The sequence below is a fragment of the Callospermophilus lateralis genome, chromosome 6 (assembly GCF_048772815.1).
Source record: "Callospermophilus lateralis isolate mCalLat2 chromosome 6, mCalLat2.hap1, whole genome shotgun sequence".
Lineage (NCBI taxonomy): Eukaryota > Metazoa > Chordata > Mammalia > Rodentia > Sciuridae > Callospermophilus > Callospermophilus lateralis.
Genome location: NC_135310.1, coordinates 30259184 through 30282746, shown reverse-complemented (window position 1 = coordinate 30282746; position 23563 = coordinate 30259184). Strand labels below are relative to the sequence as shown.

At 40.9% G+C, this 23563-nt stretch overlaps 1 protein-coding gene across 3 annotated transcripts in view; it reads right to left on the bottom strand.

The window, feature by feature from the left end:
• Map3k5 (mitogen-activated protein kinase kinase kinase 5) overlaps positions 1-21163 on the bottom strand; it is a 201750-nt gene extending 180587 nt beyond the window's left edge. The window contains exons 1-2 of one of the 3 annotated variants that reach the window (XM_076858216.2): positions 21065-21163; positions 20148-20826 (exon numbers count right to left, since the gene is read on the bottom strand). In XM_076858216.2, coding sequence (XP_076714331.1) covers positions 20148-20826; positions 21065-21163 — 778 coding nt within the window. Of the gene's footprint in view, positions 1-19669; positions 19711-20147 lie in introns of those variants that run through there. The other 2 variants (XM_076858214.2, XM_076858215.2) reach the window with 2 other exon arrangements.
• Between the last annotated feature and the right edge of the window lie 2400 nt (positions 21164-23563).

The window sequence follows — 23563 nt, the reverse complement described above, 5'->3', positions numbered from 1 at the left end:
AGTAACATTTCAGAGACAGCTTCATATTTGACCCACCATAAAACCAATCTTAATCTATAATAAATTCCATTTCTTCATCTTATATCTTAATGTTAAGATGTAGTCTGCAAACCAGAAAGAGCTAAACCACTCACCCTGGAAATGCTGACAGATAGGAATTTCCTGTAGAAAGAACATGAACTAACAAGCATGTTGGGGAAGATTATTTTTTTATTAATTTTTTAAAAAATCAAATTAGCTATATTTTATACAAGAAGCAAGGCACACGTTTATCACCATTATAACCCTTTCAAAACTATTCTGGTGTTTCACATTTAAATTTTCAGACAAAAGTAGTGATTCTCATTTGTTCTAAAGTCAGATTCTATGCTAAGTGCTGACCCACAGAAGGGAAAGAAGGAAGAAAAGAAGGGAGGGAGGGAAGAAAGGGAGGGGGGGGGAAGAAAGGGAGGGAAATCCATCCATCCCAGGGCTGTGATAAAAGACAATTAATGACAAAACCCTAAAATCCAAAATCTGCTGTCCAGATTCACTGATCAGTCTGATGGACAGCAGGTAAAGCTTGCGATATTTGCCATAACCAAATACTAAGTGTTATTTAAAGAAATGTTATGTTCACAAAAGCCAAAAAAATGCAAGTAAAAAAAAAAAAGGAAAAATTTAATGATAAAAGCAAGACTATCAGGAACAACTAAAAATAGAAAGAAGACCCGACTGCCTTTTTACTGCAGAAACAACAAGCCTAAAATCATATGGAAATACTAAGGAAGCAAAATAACCAAAAGAACTAGAAGAAAAACAAGAACAAGTTGTACAATTCACATTTTCTGATTTCAAAACTAAATGCAAACAAATGTAAGCAAGACGATGCGATATTGGCATAGGGCAAACATACAGATCAATGGAACAGAACTGAGGGTACAGAAGTAAATTCACTATAGTCACCAACTTTTTTTAAAAAAGGGTATCAAAATTCAATGATGAGAGAACGGTCATTTAGATAACCCACATGCAAAAGAATGAAGTTGAACCCCTATCTTATGTAATGACAACTCAAAATGGATTCTAATGTAGGGTTATAACTAGGCACATGATGCAGGACCAGCAATATTCATGGAAGGGAAAGAAGGAGGAAGAAGAACAATGAGGAAAGGAGGTTGCAACAGACAGCTGTTATACACATCAGCACAGGACTACATTACACTAAAAGAAAAGTAATTGTCTATTAGTAACTTTGCCTCTTCCCCTAAGGAAAGGGGAGACCATCTTGGGGCATCTTCCCCTCAAAGAATGGCCTGGGGGCATTCACTGAAAGAGGAAGCCCCACCCCCTCAGAGAATTATAATATAGTACATACATTACAGTACAATAACTGTTTATTATAGCAACTCTGTGCAAAGTAGACAGGCTTAATTATCTTTAGTGCTATCCTTCAAAGCAAGAAAAATTTTATACAAATTACTGATGTACTTAAGACAATGCCATAACCAAACACTAAGTGTTATTTAAAGAAATATTATGTTCATAAATTTACTTAGCCCAATCACGGGATATCTGCATGTAGATGTATTACTTTTCCTATATCACACAACAAAATAAATTCAAGATAAAGGAGTCAAGTATAAAAAGAAAGTCTATTAAATCTTATTTAAAAGAATTATAAAATCTTATTAAAATACAAATGGGTACTTCTCAGATATATGTATGAAGGAAAAATCTGCACTTAAGAGCAATAGTAAAATTCATAAAAGATGACAGCTTTGACTAATAAAAAAAAAAAATCCATGTCAAGAATTCACATAAAGGGCTGGGGTGGTAGTGCTCAGTGGTAGAGCGCTTGCCTTATGCATGTGAGGCACTAGATTCAATCCTCAGCACCACATAAAAATAAATAAATATAAAAAAAGATGTTGTGTCCATCTATAACTTAAAAAATATTAAAAATAAAAGAATTCACATTAAAAATTTTAATAGTGCCTGGGGCCATAGCTCAGTCAGAGAGGTTAACCTGGCTGGCATATACAAGGCCTTAGGTTTGATTCCCAACACCAAAAAATAAATAAAATTTAAATTTAAAAAAATCTTTTGTTTTTTTTTTTCTAATTTATTACATTATTTCCTTAGTTTGATTAAAGGGGGCTGGGGATATAGCTCAATTGGTAGAGTTCTTCCCTTGCATGCACAAGGCCCTGGATTTAACCCCCAGCACTACAAAAGAATGGATGTTCATTATAATTTGGTGGTGCTGGGGACTGAACCCAGGGCCTTGCACTTTGCTAGGTAAGTACTCTACCACTGAGCTACACCTTCAGCCTTCAATATTCTTAATATGTATATAATTCTTTATTTTCTTCAAGGAATCTAGAAAACGTTTCTGATTTTGAAAACTGGTATGATTTAATGACATGCTAGGAAAGAAAAGAAGCAGTTTCTGGATGTAAATGAGGCTTGCGGTTCCTGTGATCCAGCCAGAAGATTTAGAGCATACAACAGGTGGTTAAACCTACAGCTCTGGACTGGGGGTGTGGCTCAGTGGAAGAGTGCCTACTTAGCATGCTCAAGGGCCAAAAAAAAAAAAAAAAAAAAAAAAAAACCTACAGCTCAGAGAGCTGGGCTAGAAAGACATGTTGTGGGGAAAACTGCATCTGTACTTAACATGTACAGATTTTTTTTTCTTGTCATTATTTCCTAGTTGTACACAGCATTTCCATTGAACTAAGCATTACAAGTAATCTAAAGATAACAAAGTATGCAGAGGATTTGGAAGATTATATGCAAATACTGTACCATTTTAAACAAGGAACTTGAGCATCTATGGACTTTGGTATTCATGGGGGTCCTGGAACCATTCCTTGGAGGGGACTCTATTTGCCTTCACAATGGTCTCCCATTAAAAAGAGAAAAAATGGAGAAAGACCTTAGTACTTAGTAAAGTAATCCACAAGTACCTACATAGACAAATGTTTCTGGATAGCTGTGTTCCTTCTCTGTCCTCCTTTGGTGGATATGGCACAGAAGTCTCTGTAAGGGGGCATCAGCTGAAACATCAGTCAACATTGTGGTCCTCCCTGAATGCATGCAGGAGGCAAAAAAGATAAGACTAACGGGAGCTGATTCCAAGATGTGGCCATGCAACTATTCAAATAGGATTTTCCTTCCTTCCTTCCTTCCTTCCTTCCTTCCTTCCTTCCTTCCTTCCTTCCTTCCTTCCTTCTCTCTCTCTCTCTCTCTCTCTCTCTCTCTCTCTCTCTCTCTTTCTTTTTTTTTTTTTTAGGACTTCTTTTTGGAATGAACAAATCCAATGAACCCAAATGCATTAGAACCTGTGGTAGTCAGAGCACCATCAAAGTAATCCAAGGTTTATTTCAGAAATCTAGTCAGAGTACTTAGGAAGCCAAGATGAAGAAAACCTAAAAAGTACAGTTTTTAAAAATGATGTATTTCTCCTGTGAGTTCACAAAGTAAGGTAGCAAACTGAGCAAAAATATCTCTTTAAAAAAAAAATGAATCATTTTCACTGTTGTATGGAGCCAAGGCTATGAGCAATGAAGGATTTCAAATGGCTGAGAAAACAATAAAAGCATTTTGGTTTCCAGTTTCTATTCTTTAACTTTTAAATAAGGCTTGCAAAATCCAGCCACTGGGGAGAGATGAATGAAAAACTTAACCTAGCCTGCGATATATATTTCCTTCACTTCCTGAACAAGTTTCACACCTCTGTAAACTGAGTCCAAACAGTAAAGAATCCTCAACTTAAGCTCTATCACTGTGAATTCAAAATGATTTAAGTTGCAGAATCTTACCAGGAAAAGCCACGCTATTTCCCGTCAGTTACAATTAGGAAGAAAGCAGAAACATTTACTTGTCTTATGTATGTGCACTACTCTTTGGATCGTGTTCCAAAGGTTCTTCCTGTAAGACAGTGGTTGAGGAGTGGGAGTGTGCTTCAGTGGTAGAGCACTTGCCTAACATACACAAGGCCCTGGGTTCCATCCCCAGTAAAAGAAAGGAAAGAAGGGAGGAAAAAAAAAAGGAAATTTGTGTTCCATGTTCCCACAGAAAGGATGTTCAATACCTGAGCCCACAAAGGCCTTCTGACTTCACCCATCTCAGAGGCATAAATATTGGCAGGATCAGATAACAGGCCTGGCACTGGCAGTAGTATGTGGGGCTTCCCGTGACTGCCTTCTCTTTCTGCTTCTCTCACAAACACTTTTCCTTAAATAGCACTCCTCATGATGTGCCTTCCCCAGCCGTCACCCACATCACCCTACCTGCCATCTACCTCCACCCACTTTCCTGAAACTTCTCTGGCAAAAGTTATCCGGGGCTTTCGAATCTCCAAATCCAGCTGTTTCTTTTAAACATTCAATTTTACCAACCTTCTGACAAGCCTTCTGTTAAAGGTTTAGTCCCAGGCTGGTGTTATTGGAAGGCGGCTGAACTTTTAAAGAGGTTGGGCCTAGCTGGGCCCTAAGTCCCTTGGGGCATGCATTAAAAACTATAAACCCCTGGTCTCCTCTTCACTCCTTTGGCTCTCTGGCTCAAGGTGACCTAAGCAGTTTTGCTCGGCTCTAGGTCCCCACCGTGATATGCTGCCTCACCACAGGCCCAAAGCAACGAGGCCAACTAATCCTGGACTGAACCCCCTAAAACTGTGAACCACGGCTGTGACTAAAGGACCCACCCAGCATTATAAAGGAGGAAGAGTTTATCTGAGGGCTCATGGTTTCAGAGGTCTTAGTCCATAGAAAGCCAGCTCCACTCCTCAGGGCTCAAGGTGAGGCTGAACATCATGGCGCGAGAGGGTGGGAAAGGGAAGCAGCTCACATCACAGTGGTCAGAAAGCAGGGAAGAGAGAGAGACTCCACTTGTCAGATACAAATGTATACCCAAAGTCGAGCCCCAGTTCCCACCTCCTCCAGCCTCACCCTACCACTTTAGTTACCACTCAGTTAAACCCCTTCAGGGGATTAAGAGTCTTACAACCCAATCTCCTCTGAACCTTCTTGTCTCACACACGGGCTTTTGGGGGACACCTCATATCCAAACCCTAACATAAGCCTTTTAACTTTATAAGTGAATTACCTCAGGTAATTCGTTATACATTCAGAAAACCAACACCTTTCTTTGTGTCTCCATGAGAACTCTTTTCCTAAACTGTCCCCTATCCATTGTCTTATCTCACTGACTTCCATCTCTTTCTCTCCAGCTGATGCTTTCCTCTGTCCAACTTTGAATGATGGTGTTTTCTAAGGTCTGTCATTGGTCCTCTTCTTATTTCACACCTTCCTTATGGGGAAAATCATTTATTCCCATGATTTAAAATGCTTATAACTATTAGCCTTCAAAACCCAATTCAAATGTCACATCCTGTTCAAAGTTTTAGCCAACCTCCTCCACACTATCTCCCCCCAAGAATCCTTCATCATCTGTGTTCTCAAAGCACTTTATATAATCCCTCAGTATCCTAATAGGCACAATAAATTATGTTTATATATGTTTTTCTTCCATATCAGAATGTAAGCCTCCCAATTAAAGGGATGGGGTCATTGAATTCTATTCTAGTTTTAAGCTTCATTAAGACCTGGAGGAGATGCAGATCCATAAAATGTGACCTTGGCCATTAACTCACAGTTAAACGAGAATATAAGACGTCAAAACCAATAACTAAAACTTTTTTCCCCAGTAGGGAAAGTGCAGTATCCATGCATTCAATAAGTCAATATGTATCAAGTACCCATTGTGTGCCAAGTATCAATTGGGTACTGGAGATTCAGGTTACAAAAGACATGACAAAGCAAAAAGAAATGAAATTCTAGTTTAATAATCCTTTAAGAATCTGAGCTGGGCATGATGGCTCACACCTGTAATCCCAGCAACTTGGGAGGCTGAGGCAGGAGATCACAAGTTCAAAGCCAGCCTCAGCAAATTAGTGACTCCCTAAGCCACTTAGTGAGACCTTGTCTCAAAATTAAAAACTAAAAAAGACTGGGGTTGTGGCTCAGTGTTAAAAACCCCTTGATTCAATCCCCAGTGCCAAAAACATAAAACAAAAAACCCTGAAACCTGCTCCTCCTTTGGATCTTTTGATAAAACTTCTCTTTACCCTGTAACACTGGACTGGACTTTTCAGATTTTCTTTCTCAGTCATGTCACCTATGATGCAAGACTTCAGGAACAACAACTTTTTCTAATATTTCCCAAAGAATCAATTGTGCTTTAAATGCTGAATCCTCAAAGCAAACCAAGACTTATTTAGTAACTTTAAATGACTGTTTTTAGAGAGAATAGATAGGGGTAACTAACCTAAACATGCAGTAAAAAAATTCCTCAGGTTTTTTTTTTTTTTTTTTAAGTACTGGAGATTAAACCCAGAGATACTTAACCACTGAGCCATATCCCCAACCCTTCTTTTAAATATTTTATTTAGACACAGAGTCTTGCTGAGTTGCTTAGGGCTTCACTAAGCTGCTGAGGCTGGCTTTGAACTTGCGATCCTCCTGCTTCAGCCTCCCCAGCTGCTGGGATTACAGGTGTACACCACTGCACCCAGCTACACAAATCTTAAGGAGAAAATAAAAACAGAAAGATAGATAGTTCCACAATTATTCTTAGCTTCAATGAAGCTAAAAATAGTTAAATAACTATGCAATATGCTAGATGCAAGAAAAAATTCCTCTGGTGATCACATATCAGATATACATTGTGTCCCAAACGTTGATTAAGACTTTCTTCTTTGGCTAACCAAGATGATTACAAGTCTTAAAAATGTAATTCTCAAAAACTAAATGTAAAGTCATCCGAAGCTTATATCCTAGCCCAACTCTCAAATTAAACTCTCAGCATTTAGACCAGGTAACTAAAAACCAAAAGCAGATTAGGGCCTGATTCTCCAATTATAGCCTATTTCTTCTTTTATGTTCTCAGAAAATCTTCTCAAATTAAATGTGGCTTGTCCTCTGGCACAGAACTCTCTTTAAGTAACATGTTCTTTACTCCCCTAACAAATAAACCAAGAACAAACCAAAGAACATGGAGTTTGAAAACACAAAAAATGTGATTGCTTCATATCTCTTCCCCCCCACCCCCCACAAAGTCAATCCAGTGTGTCTAATGATGTTTTTAGAGGAAAGCACAAACGTTTCTATCAAATAGCTGTGGTCTGGTTAAAATTAAGGCATGACAACATACAAATACCACAGTGCAACACTGCTTCAGAAATTCCCAGGCAGTGTCACAACACAGCAGTCGCAGCCTTTCTGCGTGGCCTCCTGGGACCATACAAAGATTCTCAAGATCTGGTCCTTCCTGGAATCCTCCAGACTAGCACTGAGCATGCAGCCTGAAGACAAACTATGAGAAGATCCAATCCTGGATAACCAAGAGATTATCCATCAGTAACAATGTTCACTATTCAACAAGACGAAACACCCTTCTCTAATAAAACCAGCACTAAGTGGAGGGTCCAGAGCTCCATAAGGTTTGGAAACTGTAAGGCAGCAGCTTCCTGTTATTTATGTCACCAAGCAGTGAGAATATATGACTTAACAGAGTAGGCAAAACAGGCAGATACAGTAATATCTTAATTTTAGTTCCAAGTGTATGTGAGATTTGGCTGAAAACAGAAGAGTGCCACTCTTATGATACCATGGCTTAACCTTCTCAGAGATGTCATGAGCGCCAGATGAACCGTGGGTGATGACAGTTATAAATGTAACCATAATACTCCATGAAGGTTCATTCTACTCAGGCCCTTATAAATTCTTCATCGTCGAGCTGCCTGCCTGCTGCCTGCTTTCTGTTGCCTTAAACAGAGTCAAGAACTGAAGGATTTTGTCTGAACTTTTCCACCTACAATAGATCCAGGTAAGCCATTCTCTAAACCTATTATTAATGAACACTGGTGAATGTTTATGTGTTACCAGTTTTAAAATGCTTCTCCAAATTACCTACAATAATTAGTATGTCTTTGCATCTAACTCATCTCTTCAAAATAATGTTAAAAAGCGAACCTTTTAAGCATACTGTGTTCATGATAAGTATAAATATTTGCCACTTAAAATCTGATCTGACATAATCAAAATTAATAACACCGATGATACAGATTAACACTTATTCAAATATATGCTAAATGGACCAGTAAACACTCACAAAATATTCTTGTAAATTAAATGGTAATAAAGCCAAAAGCATGACACTGCAAAGATTTCCTAATTTGACAGCCCTTAACATCAGACTTTGAAAACAAAAACACAGATCTGTAGAACAACATTCTAATAAAGACAGTAGGATCAGTCTTTGGGTATCCCAAATATGTGTCACATTTGATGTTTCAATGAATTTTCTACATCACTGATTTTATAAAGGAAAAAAGAGTCTAGAACTCTGCTAAGAATCTAGGCTAGCATTTCCTTTCCAATTTTAGTTCAGATTTACCAACGGCCAAGTGTACTTTAAGCATATAAAATATTGGCAGCACCAAGTTGCTTGGCAAGAAAAGTCAAGCCAACTGTTCTCATAACTCACATGCAAGATAGAACATCATTCTCTGATTTCATTATGTCGTGCCAAACAACTTGCACCCCAACCCCACTTTGCAACTGATCGTACACAAAACGCATTAAGTTTTAAAACCAGACTCCCTGCTCCTCTAGATTGTCTATAAGACTTTTCTGACTCTACTGCATGTAAACAGTTAACATGAAGCCAGTATGCTTGGGAAAATGACCAGAAATTATTCTGGAAAAATTGAAATTCTACTGTCCAGATCTGAAGATCTAAATTTTCACTGAATCAAACAAAGCTAGTTTCCCAAAACTAATTTCCCCAAATCTAGGAATTATCATAGTAAGGCTAACAGATATCAACTATTATGTGTATGTGACTCAATAATAATTACAAATGTTATATAAAGTATACATCCAGAAATGTCACTCAGAACCATCAGAAGTAGCCCAGATTTCTGCCTCAGTCATTTTTATATGAATACCACGATTTAGCTATGGCTCTGCATTGAGGTTATATTGAATACATGGTTGGCTTTATTAACTAGATGGAATTTTATTTGTTTACTATTCTCCTGCTGGCCAAGGCATTTGATAACTTGGCACTCAACTGATGTTATCTGCCTCAGAAAGCTGCTTTATTGGATAAGATCTCTCATGTATAACTATTGGCAAAGGACCTAGCACACAGTAATTGTGTTGTTTATTTGGGTATGACTTGCCTTAAATTATAAGACCAGTCATATCTTTAACATGTGGAACTTTATAGCAGTTGGCCAGCCCTCTAAAATATAAAGATTTTTTCCCTACTTCAAAAAATAAATCTATCTGAAGCAGTCTAGACTACTAATTCCCATTGGTAACAATGGTGATTTCTTAGCATAATAATCAACTTGTGTTTCCAGAGTGTTGCAGGCACCGATCATACTGTCATATTCTGCTGTGTTTCTAATCACAAGGCATGTACCTCTTATCACTCCAAAATCTTGGTGGATGACACTTTTATATCTAGTTTATACATGCTTCCAGCCCTGAAACAACCATGATTGGAAATCCTGGTTAAAACAAGGTACTCTAAGACCCTCTTAAGGTAAACAGCATCCCATGACAGAATCTCAAGAAAAAAACATCAGGTCCTTTAGTTCAGGTTGGGTTCAGAGCCTTGAGGAGAGAGGCATAGAGCCTAGACTGAACAACCCTCTGTCAAAAGAAAGTAGCCAAGGACATATATATGGCTGGGCTTGATGGCTTATGCCTGTAATCCCGGTGGCTCAGGAGGCTAAAGCAGGAGGATCCTGAGTTCAATGCCAGCCTCAGCAACTTATCAAGGCATGAAGCAACTCAGTGAGACTCTCTCTCTAAATAAAATATAAAAAAAGGACTGGGGATGTGGCTCAGTGGTTAAGCACTCTCTGGGTTCAATCCTTGGTACCAAAAAGAAAAAGAGAGAGACAGACAGACAGACAAAGATAGTAAACCTAATCTTGTCAGTGGAGGCCAGGCTTTGTGACACACTCTCTAATTTTATCAGATTTTTAAAAGAGTGTGTATCTTAGATTGTGCTTCTAGTGATCCGGCCATTTTAAAATGCTGTTGGGGTAAACATTAAGTTGTGCAACACTGACAGTAATGCAAAACTTTCTAGTCCACAACAATACATATGAATATCATTTGGTAGCTATGCGATTGATTTCTACCTCATTAGAATAGATTACTCCAATATTGATAGAGACTTACAGAATTGCCTTAGATATTAGCTAGTTTTGCTTCTATTAGCAAATTCATTTTAGCTTTCCTAATGATGTGTTTCTACATATGCTTGTCAAAATTTTCCTTTGAGTGGGCTGGGGATGTAGCTCAGTGGTAGAGTGCTTGTCTAGCATGCACAAGGCTCTGGGTTTGATCCCCAGCTTCATAAAAATAGTCTCCTTTGAGGCAGTTTTAACATCACATTGGTTTCCCCATTAAGTAAAGAATTAAAAATTTAACATGTTTATATTTGTAGAGAATCATGATTTAGGATTTTTTATAAATTACAGTTTATAAAATTACAATGTAGCACTTCCAGTGAAGGAAGCAGTTTCCCAGGAAGAGAAACTGATGAAGTACAAAGGGACTTTTACTTATGTTTAACATGATTCATTTTTCTGAAACAGAGAAAAAGAGAAGTGAAATAAATGTCAAAGTGTTTAATGACAATTATCTCCAGGTAGTGGATGCATGAGTGTCCATTATACTATGTTGTGTACTTTTTTATGATTGCAATGTTTCACAACTTAAATTTCTTAAGGTTTCTTTGGTTGTTGTTTAATTGGTTAGATGAGGAAGAATGGAGTATATATAGACAGTTCCTTCTAACTTCTTCCTTAGTATCACCTGTTACCATAGAAACCTACAGATATTACAAACCTTCATACTCCTGAAGATGAATGCCTTCTTCTCTTTCAAAGTTCTTTACTAAATCTGCTGCAATAAGAGGCATATCACAAGCAATGGATAAACGCTTACAGATCTGAGTTCTTGAGAATATGCTATCACATGAGAAGAAAGTGAGCCAGAGTCAGGAGCCAAAACTACTCAGAGCACCAAGGAAGAGCTGTGCCAGAAGCCCAGCTATCTGTATCATTCCAGAGACGGGCCTGTTTTGGTCTGTCACTTGGCAATCCATTCGACTCTTATGATCAGAAAATAGACCAAGACTTGCCTGGAAAAAATCCAATTTCCATCCTGTGGCAAGCAACCTGCAACCAGTATTCAGCTTAAGCTCCAGGTTCCTTTGTCTCTCTAGACAGAAAAATATCAAAGTCAGCTTTCCTAAGCTCATTACAAAGTCACTACAATATGTCAGCAAGAAGGGCCCAGAAGTGAAGTGTCACTACCATGACTTAGCCTGGTAACAGTGCTACACAGCATCATGGACCCAGATGTCAGACCTCATCCTCCCAAACAGGATACAAGCTTTGGGTGTTATTCATTGCAAGGGGCATCTGTGGTAGAGTGGTTCAAACACCTGATTATTTGGAAGTTGGGAAGACCTGAGTCTGATGCCCATTCAACCACCTGATTTTTTCTGACCAAGGCACATACCTTTCCAACTAAAAAATGTAGATAATTACACTGCTACATCTAGTTCTTTCATGGAGTTAAAACGATCAAATGAAGAAGATCACATGATACTGAATATACATTATATGACCATTCTGGGGGGAAAAACAAAACAACATGAAATCTCCTGAGCACCGCTGTGACCATATTATAAACTGCCAAGCTGGAGGTAAAAGCTGTGGCTCCTGGATGCAGGAATCACACTCCTGGTCCTGGCTGTCCCAGCTTTGGGCTAATATGTGTCACAATAAACATATTAGAAAACTTGAATGTGACATTAAGAGGCCCTTGGTAAGTAACAGCCTTAGATTACTTTTTAAATTAAAGTTAATCAAGAGGAAAAATTCACTGGCTTAAGCAAATACTTGGTTTTACGTGGTTCAGATTCAGTACACAGATGGCTCAATGTCCCCTAATAGCCACTAGCAGCTCCCCTTCATGTTTCAGTTGAATTAAAGTTCACCAGTATGGAAAAGGCTAGAAGTGTTGAAAAGTACTGTCACAACCCTTCCAGAGACTCCTTGTACAAAGGAATACAACTCCCTTCCTGTATGAATCATACACCCAAGGCAATTGATTGCCTTACTGTTGATTAACCATGTAAAAAAAAAAAAAAAAAAGGTTCACCTGGAATGGAACGTCTATGGTTACCTGTGCTGTTTCTGTGGCATTTAAGGTATACAAGGTCTGCTTGGCTCTGCCTTAACATCTAAATTCTCTCCCCACCTCCTGTCTCCCCTAAGAAAATTACCACAATATGGCTTGGGTTATATATGTTTGTATGTCGGGTTTGTCTGTTTTCTTAAAAAAAAAAAAAAAAAACCCTCCAATTAAAACTCATATAAAAGGTAAGGAGTGACTTATTTAAATTTCTGGAACAAACAGACAAGGCTTTGAAAATCAGCCCTGCCTCATATATTTTTCATTTTCCACTTTCGATCAGTTTCTTTAATCAACAACTCCAACCAGAAAGAAAACATGTTAAAATAACTGAAGAAACCCCATGCATTAAAAGTACCAATAGATTTTTAAGTAATTTACCATTTTGCCTTCAAGTTTCCTTTTTTCCCTCCTTTTATGTCATTAATAAAACTTTGCACAATTAATTTTACTCCCTGAAAAAAAAAAAGGGTATCTTTCTTAAATATAGGCAGTTTCCCTCCTATCTATATCCAAATCAAGAAAGTATGATCAGCTTTAAGCTCTACCTTCCCCAGTCTGGGGGTATAGCTCACTGGTAGAGCCCATGCTTTGCATGCAAGAGGCCCTAGGTTCAATCCGTTTCCCAAAGCTGTGGTTCCTTGCTTCTCCCTGTTATGACTGTGGCTCCTGCAGCACTGCCCACCCTACCACATTCCCCACACTTTCGACTCTACTCTTGTCCTAATAAAGTAAAGGAAATACAGGCACAGTCCACAGTCCTTGGGAGATCCCACAGGTGACAAGAAGGTGATAAAATGTTCTAACTGCTTTCTGGGAGGGCCATCACTTCATAGCTAATATTTGTCACAATAAACATATTAGAAAACTTGAATGTGACATTAAGAGGCACTTAGTAGGTAACAGCCTTAGACTTTTTTAAATTTTTTTTTTAGTTGTAGATGGACACAATATTTATTTATTTATTTGTTTTTTATGTGGTGCTGAGGCTCAATGTGCTAGGCAAGTGCTCTACCACTGAGATGCAGCTCCAGCCCCCTTCGGTTATTTTTTAAATAAAAATTAATCAATACTATCAATACAAGCAATGAATGTTGGTGAGGATGTGGGGGAAAAGGTACACCCATACACTGCTGGTGGGATTGCAAATTGGTGCAACCTCTATGGAGAGCAGTACGAAGATTCCACAGAAAACTTGGAATGGAACAACATTTGACCCAGCTATCCCACTCCTCAGTTTATACCCAAAGGACTTAAAATCAGCAGTCTACAGTGACACTGCTAACAATGTTTATAGTAGCTCAATTCACAATAGCCAAACTATGGAACACACCTAGATGCCCTTCAACAGATAAATGGATAAAGACACTGTGGTATATATACACAATGGAATATTACTCAGCCTTAAAGAAGAAAGAAATTATGGCATTTGCAAGTAAATGGATGGAACAAGAGAATATCATGCTAAGTGAAATAAGCCAATCCCAAAAAACCAAAGGCCAAATGTTTTCTCTAATACGTGGATGCTAATTCATAATAAGGGGGGTGGGTAGGGGAAAATAGAGGTACTTTGGATTAGGCAGAGGGGAGTGAAGGGAAGGGAGGGGATAGGAGGGTAAGAAGGATAGTAGAATGAGTCAGACATTATTACCTTACATGCATATATGATTACACAACTGGTGTGATTCTACATCATGTACAACCAGAAGAATGAGAAGTTATCTCCATTTAATTATGATGTGTCAAGATGCATTCTGCTGCACATATAGCTAATTAGAACAAATAAAAAATTTTAAAAAGTCAATCAAGATTTTTAAAGAAGTAAAAATTCACTGGCTTACAGCCACTGACCAATAATGCACTTTCCTGTGGTTCTCAACTTTACTGGTTTGGGGTAGTATCTGACCATCAGGGACCATCAGGCAAGAAGACACAGTTGGTTGTTTGGGGTAGAAAGACTTGGGCATTCACTGTACTTCGTGCTTGACAAAAAGACCCAATTCTGTCCTTCAAACCAGAAACAGGAACTGAACAGGCCTCAAACCAGTCCTCTGAAACAGGAAGCAGGGGATAGTCCCTGTAGCTACCAGAGAGGAACTGACCTATAGTGGAGAACTCCCAAAAGACCGGCACCTGCTGAGAACGCTGTTGAGATAAGACTATGCTATGCACTTATAAACAGGCTTCACCCAGAGAAGGAACCAGCTCACCACCAACTAGTGAATGTCACAAACCAAAGATGGCTAAGCTGAGGAAAGAAACTAGAATTCTGGGAGCCTGAAAGAAGAGCCAGCCACAACCATCTGCACTTCACTACTTGGTAAGAATTTGGGTACACTAAAAATGAATCTAGTTTTGCCCTTTGAGGCTTTCTTTTTAAAATTTTTTTTTCCAACTTCCTAGTAAAACCCTTTTAGAAAAATTACAATTTTGCCTCAACTAGCCAGTTACCCAAGAAGGCAGCAGCAAGCACAGTGCTCTGGGTTTATACGGGTGGCAACAGCTGCTCCAACAGTGTACCCACAAAAGTTAAAAAGCCCCAAGAAAACATGTGGGATACCACTGTTGCAAACTTTTCATATGACCTTTCTTCCACAGTAATGTCCCCACTAATTTTTTAACATCTTTCCTTTTTAAGAACTCACAGCCATGGGGGACTAGTTGTTGAATTTTCTGTCTTTCTCCAAAAACACCCTTTCTTGGAAAAATTATAAATGTTGGCAGTCCTCTTTTTTTATCCAGTTCATGAGAAACACTATTTAGGAGATGCAGAGTTTGTCATCTCCCCTCAAAGTATATGACGATATATGCGTGTGTATATATATATATATATATATATATATATATATATATATATATGGATATGAAAGCAGAAATGCAGAAGTTGGCTGGAAGACTTTCAAGAACTTCTTCCAGGATAAGGAGGATTAAGGGTTGTTTTATTTTGCCAAATAAAAATGGAAGCCCTAAGGAGCTGTGCTGGAAGCGAGAGGAACCAAAGCCCACAAAGATCAGATGGCTCTCTGGCAAAATGGCAAAAACGGGCCACCCTCTTCACAAGCTCGTGTAAAGTGAAAACACAATATGGATGAAAATAGAAAAGCTAAGTTCTGAAAATTTCAACTAGCATGTGCTTCCTTCCGGTTCCTCACTATTGCTACAGGGTAAAAGGCTGAGCAAAAGATTGCAATCTGCAGTGAGCCAGGCTCAGAGGAAGACCCAGGCAGGTGAGAAGGCTGGTGGCAGGGAAAGGGGAAGCCTCCAGCCTATCTAACCCAGGGCCCACTGAGAGGGAGGCAGCTGGCCTTGAGCCAAGCAAGGTCCCAGGGTCTTACATCAGCAGGAAGTCCAGAGCCATAAATAGGTTAGGAGGGGAAGAAGCTGAAAGAAGTGAACATGTTCATGGATCCTGCTGGCCCTGCCTCTTGTTTTACTCAGCAGCCTTTTTCTCCCTGCAGCCTTTCCCACAGCCCCCACCCCCCGCCCACCAAAACCAATTCAAGTGGCTGCTCCTCCTATATCTGACCAAGCTACCAACAAGCTACATCAAAGCAAAAGTCACTGATCTAACACACTGAAAAGTGTGATCAGTTTCAGGTTTCAGAAACACAATTTTCCTGGATGTTTAAAAGGGTAAATGGATTCCATACACTGAGTTAAGGCTTCTTATAGGAAGTCCCAGACTCTACCATCTACAGTACTGTTTCTAAGGGAAAATTTACTTCTGGTTCTAACCAGCAATTTTAATCATTTAACCTGAATGAATGCATGATTTCTTCACAGTTTAGTGTCTTCGTAAGCAAAATAAAGAAAAAATAAAGCCTGTTTCAGGTACATTCACAGAATTGGTGTTCATTAAAAAAATATATATATATTTTTAGAATCCTGACCAGTTGGGATCTGACCAACACCAGAGCACCATGTATGACTGACACCTCTGAGCTTTTACTGAGTTTCACTGCCTGCAATGCAGGGGGCAGGGAATGGGTGTTGTTAGGACATTCACCATGTCCAAATTTTCATAAAAGCATTAATTTCACCTCTCAGAATCACAGAATGACAAGTGTCATCAATGAACAAACTAGAACACAATTAAATAAAATCAAATTGGGAAAATCAGTGAAAACCTGTAACTACAATCTGTTCCTTTTTTGCTTTTGCTTTTGCAGTAGCGAGGATTGAACCCAGGGATGCTCTATCACTGAGCCATATCCCTAGTCCTTTTTTAATTTTACTTTGAGACAGGGTCTTGCTAAGTTGCCCAGGCACCATTACACCCAGCTACAGTCTATTCTTTAAGAAGACACCAGTACACAAAGATGGGGAAAGTTTGTAAAAAATGTCATCATGCTTTAAGTTCTTATATATTCCATTAACCTGAGCTATGTGAGCACCGTTGTTCCCTTTTTCAATGCTGAGGTCCCAGTTAAGCCATCTTTGCTTCCCCTTCCACTGAGATTCACATATTAACTCCTTCGAGAAACTATTCCTGGATCCCCTCAACCTTACTGACCTACAGCTGTGTCCTGGGAGCCCAAGGCTTCTGTGACCTTCACAGAGGCACTGGGTCAGCCAAAGCACAGACAGAGTCCACCCTCCCCACCAATTCTGAGCTCCTTGTGGCCAGGAACAGCATATGTACAAACAGTTTATGAATCTCTATGAACTAAAATGACTCATGTGTAGTAATAACATTGAAATTTTAGAGTAAAGAATTTGCAAACTGGAGGATATCTCAAATGGCAAATACTCCAACTCTCTACTCTTTTCTGAGTTTTTAAACGACTCACTCCAAATTAAAGAAGTATCAGAACCAGAATACAGACCTTGAAACTCCTGTTCCAAAGCTCTGCCCCAAGGGCACCATGCTGCCTTGCTCTGCACATGCACAGGATTAAATAAGGGAATCTTAGAAACTGACTTCAATTCTCCCTCTACTTCCACCCTCTGGCTAATCTTATAGGTAAGGAATTGCCTTTGGAGGAGATCTTTCTCATGATTTCAATTAAAACCCAACTCTCCCTGGAGGGGCAGTGTTCTTCTCCCTGTGCCATAATCATTCAGGTAGTAGGTGTAGAGAATAGGTCAGCATGGCCAGGAGTCTGCAACAGCCTGTTTTTGTACAACTTGCAAGATAAAAATAGTTTTTACATTTTTAAATGATTAGGAGGAAAAAGCAAAAGAGTAATATTTTGTTAATTACCTGAAATTCAGATTTCAAAGTCCATTAGTAAAGTTTTACTGGAACATACATTTGTTTAGGGGTACTGTTTATGTCTGCTCTCAAGGCAAAGTTAAGTAGTTATGAGAAACTTCAAGGACTACAAAATATTTACTATCTGGCCCTGGACACACACACAAAAAAAGTTGGCCAGCCCCTTGGCAGCAGAAGGGCAAGCCCTTTCTTAGACATTAGAAGAAAATAGGTAATAGCCGGGCACAGTGACACACACCTGTAATCCCAGCAACTCAGAAGGCTGAGACAGGAGTACCTCAAGCTTAAGGCAAGCCTGGGCAACTCAGTGAAATCCCGTCTCAAAGTAACAAAAAGGGCTGAGGATAGCTTAGTGATAGAGCATCCCTGGGTTCAATCCTCAGTACCACAAAAAGTGGAAGAGAGAGTTATACTACCATCAGACTCTGAGACTATCAGTTTAGAACAAAAGGTTTGGATGAAACTGATACCATCCTCATTCTGTCACATCTTCATACTGTGTGAGCAGGTTAGAGGTCATGTCACCCAGATGGGCAGGGGTTAAACTGAAGTCTGCCTGGATTGAAAGGAGCAGAGGGGTGGGGCACAGCAAGACAGGAACAAGGGTCTCCCCAAAGCATCCCCTTCCCACTATTCTTCAGAGCACCTAAATGGCACTTAGGATCCTGGTCAGCTATTTGAAAGAGAGCTTTCCTGGATTTGGAGACTAAGTCAGCACACCTGAGTGGAGGCAGCCAGGGCCATGCATGACCTTTCAGCCCCAGGAGTGGAATCCTGCATTGACCAGTTACTGCCAGGTCCAGTCATGCATGGCTTGGTTTTCTTACTTAGAAAGGTAAGGACTTCCTCTGGAGCAGGGTGGCAAATGCTTGTAAGCCCAGCTACTCCTGAGGCAGGATGATCCCAAATTCAAGGCCATCCTGAGCAACTTAAGCAAGAACCCATTTCAAAATGAAACTTAAAAAAAAAAAAAAAAAAAGGCTAGGAATGTAAACTACTCATGGGTTCAATTCCTACCCAGTACAGTGGATAAGAACTTTCTTCCCAGGCTTGTTTGAAGTATTAAACGAGATACAGTTCCAATGTCAGCTCCCTTCTAACCTTTCTCCCTCCTTTTCCCAGAGACAATATTTGGAAAACAACAGAACGAGTGCATTGTTAGGAAAGTTTCTTACAAATTAGCTTTAAGACTTTTTTTTTTCTCTACAGTCCTAGAAAAAATGCCCAATCTACAGTGCAGTAAAAGGAGATTCAAGTATTTATTTAGCTGGCTACTTTCCTCTCATATCTTTCAGTTCTTTGAAACTTCTTCCAAATTATAAACCAAAAATAAGAGTGCTATAATTTTTAGAAAAGTTACATTTATGTAATTTTTATAGCAATCCGCCCAAAGGACCAAGCTATAATATATTATACTCGTGTTCAACTATGAAGACAGGGACTAAAAAATACCAGAACCAGAAAGTCCTAGTTTATTTAGTCTGGCTTCCTTAACATGAAGTTCTTCTTGTTCTTAAAATATTCAGCTCTGGCTGAATTCCAAAACTGACATAAGCCTACTTTAGGTGTTTTGAAGAGGCTGTAGAGAATCAGAACTGAAAACAAGATTGGAATATAAAACCTTGTATGTGATCACAAATACAAGAAGCTTATTGTTTTGAAACCATTAAACCAGCTTTTCCACCCACAATTATAAAAATAACTAAGGCTGCACTCTCAACATTGGATGGACAGGGTGCTAAGCTAATAGTTAATTTCAAAAACATGTTATCATTCCTAACATTTGCTAACAGCCACTAGAACTGCCTGACACTTTCTGAAATCCGTGATAGCCTGGAAAAAAAATACAAAGTTTTGCATGGACTACACTTGCAATCACTTTAATGACCAAGCTAATCTGAGTCATTAAGATAACATATCAGCGTTTTAAACAATGTTAAATTATAAATTTTCCAGCCGACCACCATGTATAGGCTAATTAAAAAAAAAAAAAAAAAAAAAACTGGTTCTTTCACCAAGATCCCAAGAAAGATAAGATAGGCATTTGCTGAAGTCATGATCTTATGACTTTGGGAAGTAATTACTTGAAAGTTCAAATTGGTAAAAGAAAGGAAATTCAAGGCACTAAAACTTATTGAAGATAAAATGAGTTGGAGAGATCTGGACAAGACACGCAACTTACAGTACACTGCGCGCAGCTGGCTGTGAGGCATAAAGTCCTCGTTTCTGTACTCCCAAAACTACACAGACAAAAGGGTTATAGGTCTAAGTAAAAGGGAAATTGGGGACAAACCTAACAAAGTGAAACAGACATAGTGAATGGAGGACTGATTGGAAATATCCTGCACTGCTGAAAAACAGTGATCGACCACATGGACCCCAGGGCTCCAGCGCCGGGCGGTGGGTAAGGTCAGTGGGTCTCGTGCACAAAACACTGGCTCTTGCACAAGCACACACTCCCTCCCAAAGGATCGGCCAGCGCCAGGAGTAGTCACGCAGCGCCACTCGCGTCCCCCTAGGTGGGGCGAGAAGTAAGTAGGCAGCATGCTTCCGCCAAGAAAAACAAACAAAACAAAACAAAATGTTTCCCCAGAAAACGGCCAAAAAAAAAAAAAATGTGGGCCCGACCGCGGAGTACGGTGAAGGGGTTTCACACTCACCTGCATTGTAAAAACGGTCCAGTACCGTGGTCTCCCCGAAGTCCAATTTACCGAAATGCAGGGTCTCCAGGGTGGCGCCCACCACCTCACACGCCTCCCGCAGGCTCTGCAGGGCCTCACTCTCGGCCACCACCAGCTGCCCCTGGCTCGCTTCGTTGATCACATATGCCACCGTGGTCCGTCGGCCGCCCCCGCTACTGGAGTTGCCCCGGCACCGGGTGGCGCTGCTCCCGGGGGTGGCAGCAGCACACCCGGTGCCAGGGGCGGCGGTGCTCTCCACGTTCCAGAAGCTGCCCGGTGGCGGCGGCGGTAGCTGGCTGGGCTCGCCTTCGGCCACCGTCGCCACTCCTCCCCTCCGGCAGCTGCCACCCTCGGGGAAAGTGCAGAAGCCCGAGGAGGTGAAGGGTGGCACGGAGAAAGTGATGCCTTCACCCGCCTCCGTGCTCATCTCTGACGGCCGGGCTGCAGCGGCGGCGGTGTCCCCGGCCCAGCCGCACCTTCTGGCCAGCCACAGCTCAGGGCTGCTCCGCGCCCGCCGGGCTAAGCAGCTGCCATCGCGCGCAGCGCCTTCACCGCCGCGCCGCCGCCTCCTCTCTTGCGCCCTGTCGCCCGCGGGCACGCCGCTGCCCGGCGGCGGCTCGCCCCTCCTCGGCGCCTCCGTGGCCACGCCGCTCGCCCGCTGCAGGGTTGAGAGTACACGGGGTGGGGAAGCCCGGGTGAGCGGGAAGGGACAGCGCTTCCTTTTCTTGGCAGGCGGACAAGTCGGCTGGCAAACCTGCGCCGCGGTGCGGCTCAAGGGCGCCGCGCTCGGGGTGCCGTGCGCCCTCGCAACCGGAGAGCCACCGGTTCCTTCCGTCTCGGCCACTGGGAGGGGCCGAGGAGGGCGCCCTCTGGGTGCGGAGCTACCTGGCGAGCACCTTAAGGACGGCGGGCGGGCTTCCCGGGCTGCGTCCCGGAACAGCTGCAGCTGCAGCCGAAAGTTCCCGCCTCCTTCCTCGGAGGCAGCTCCCTTTCATAAGCTCTAGTTCCTCCCCCTCGCCCGGCCTCGTTTCTCTGAAGACCTCCGCAGCCGCTGAGTTCCAGGGACCCGGCAGCTTCTAGCAGCCGCTCTCCCGCTCTGCCACCCAAGTCTGGCCGCCCACTCGTCCCCCGCAAGAGGAGTCAAGGCCCGCCCCCCGGGAGGGCGCCGCTAGGAAGCTCGAGCCAGGACGGAACCCACCGAGTGCGGCGCGCGGCCAAGAGCCCCCACCTAAGAGCTGCAGTACGCGACAACAGGATGGCGTAAAAAAGTCTCTCTAGTCCTACTGGAGGGGGTCCCAGAATCAGCCCCAGAGACTTGTCCAGCGTTCCTCGCGGCCACGGCGCCCTCCTCAGGGCTCCCCGGCTTTGCTTCGCAGCGTGGACCCGGTCCTCTTGCAGCGCTGGTAGCACAGAGGAGGCCCGCGTGGCGCGAGGCAGGAAGGTGTCAACTAGCGCCCAGAAGCTGGGACCTAAACCGAAGGAGAGTTTATTAGTGACAATGGAGCTAAATTTGGAAATGGCAGGCTAAATTTATCCCGTCGACCTTTGGTACTTCTCATTTTAAAATTTCCAATAACTGGTCCTGTTAATGAGTAATTGATTAGCTCCACCTGCTGAACGATTTGGCATTCTCATTTGGGATCTTAAAATTTCCCCCATAGATGCTCTGAAGATAGAAGATGGGCAGCAAATTATTATGCACAAGATAAAAGATGAAAATGAAGTGACTTATTCTGTTGAACCACATGAAAGAAATGCCTGGGTCGTTTAAGAGCAATCAAAAAAGAACCCATTTGTATGGGGAGCAAAACAGATGTGTAAATTCCCAGAGAACTCCTCTGGAATGCTAATACGTCAATGGTAGGAAAGCTAGTCCAAGTTGCAAGAAATAAAGTACAGTGACTGGGTTTGCACTTCCCAAGCCGAGATGAATGAGTCCTAGGAAAAGACTGGAGAAAAACATGAATCACATTTCAAACTCCCAAGGACCACACTTAATGCTGTGGCATTGATGACTAAGTTTCAACGTGAATTTGGGGGAACACATTCAGACCACAGCAGTGCAGTAGTATTCTACTGATGGATGAGGTCTGAAGAAGCAAATTACAGGCCCTAGAACACTGTCGCTTAAGTTCCTTACTATTACTGTCACTGATGGTAAGTTTATTTCCTAGTAAATAACATGTTCAAATGTCTTAAGTCCATTTTACCTGAAAAATAAGAAGAGCTTTTTGCTATGGTATTCTATTTCCAAATCTCAAGTCTGCCATCTTTATAGATAAGGAATCCAGAAGAAACAGGTCACCCAATGGCAATACAAAGATAAAATCAGTTTCATTCCCCACACCACACATCAGGGAAAGTTCCAAACACATAAGATATTAACTGTAAAAAGTGAAATTATATGAGTACTTCAAAAGTGTATGTGCATTTTTTTTTTCAATTTAGGAATAAGGAAAACTTTCAGGATTGGGACTCAAAATCTAAAAGGGAAAAATTGAGAAACTTGATAACATAAAAATGGAAAGTCTTTATATGACATATGTAAACTAGACAAATAGGATGTCATCTGCAACTGCCTATCACAGCTGAATTTCTAAAAATAAAATTTAAAAACAAGACAAACCCTAAAGAAAAACAAGCTATAGAAATCTACTGGGGGGGGGGTTGTGCCACTGGGGTTGTGGCTCAGCAGTAGAGCGCTCCTCTAGGACGCACCAGGCTCTAGCTTTCAGTACCACACAAAAATAAATAGAATAAAGGCATTGTGTCCAACCACAACTAAAAAATATATTTTTTTTTAAAAAAAAGGAAAGAAAGCTGTAGGCAATTCATAAACATGGAAGTACAGGTGGTTCTTACCCATCTACAAAGAAACGAGACATCATAACAATGAGTGCAAATTAAAATTATACTATTATGCCACTTTTTACTGCCTTGGCAAAAATCCTAACATTTGACAACACACTTCATTTGTGAGGCTGGATGTGAGAAAATAGGCATTCTTTCATTTCTGGTTAACTAAAAATTAAAACACCTACAGAGGACATTTGATAATATCTGGAAAAATTACATACTAATTAACCCTTGATCCAGCAATCCCGCTTCTAAAAATTAATCTCAAAGATACACTGGAAAATTTATGAAAATATTTTTACAACGCTATTCATTTCAGTACTATTAGTGATAGCAAAAGATTAAAAATCATTCAAGTGTTCATTAGTCAGTGACTGGTTTAATAAACAGTGATATACCTCCCAAGTGGAGTACTATACAGATATAAAAAGGAATGTTAATTATCTCTATATTTACCAATTTTTTCCCCAGTTTTCTAGTTATTTAACTGGGCAATTAATTCCAGATCCTATTTCCCTCTCTCTCTCTCTCTCTCTCTC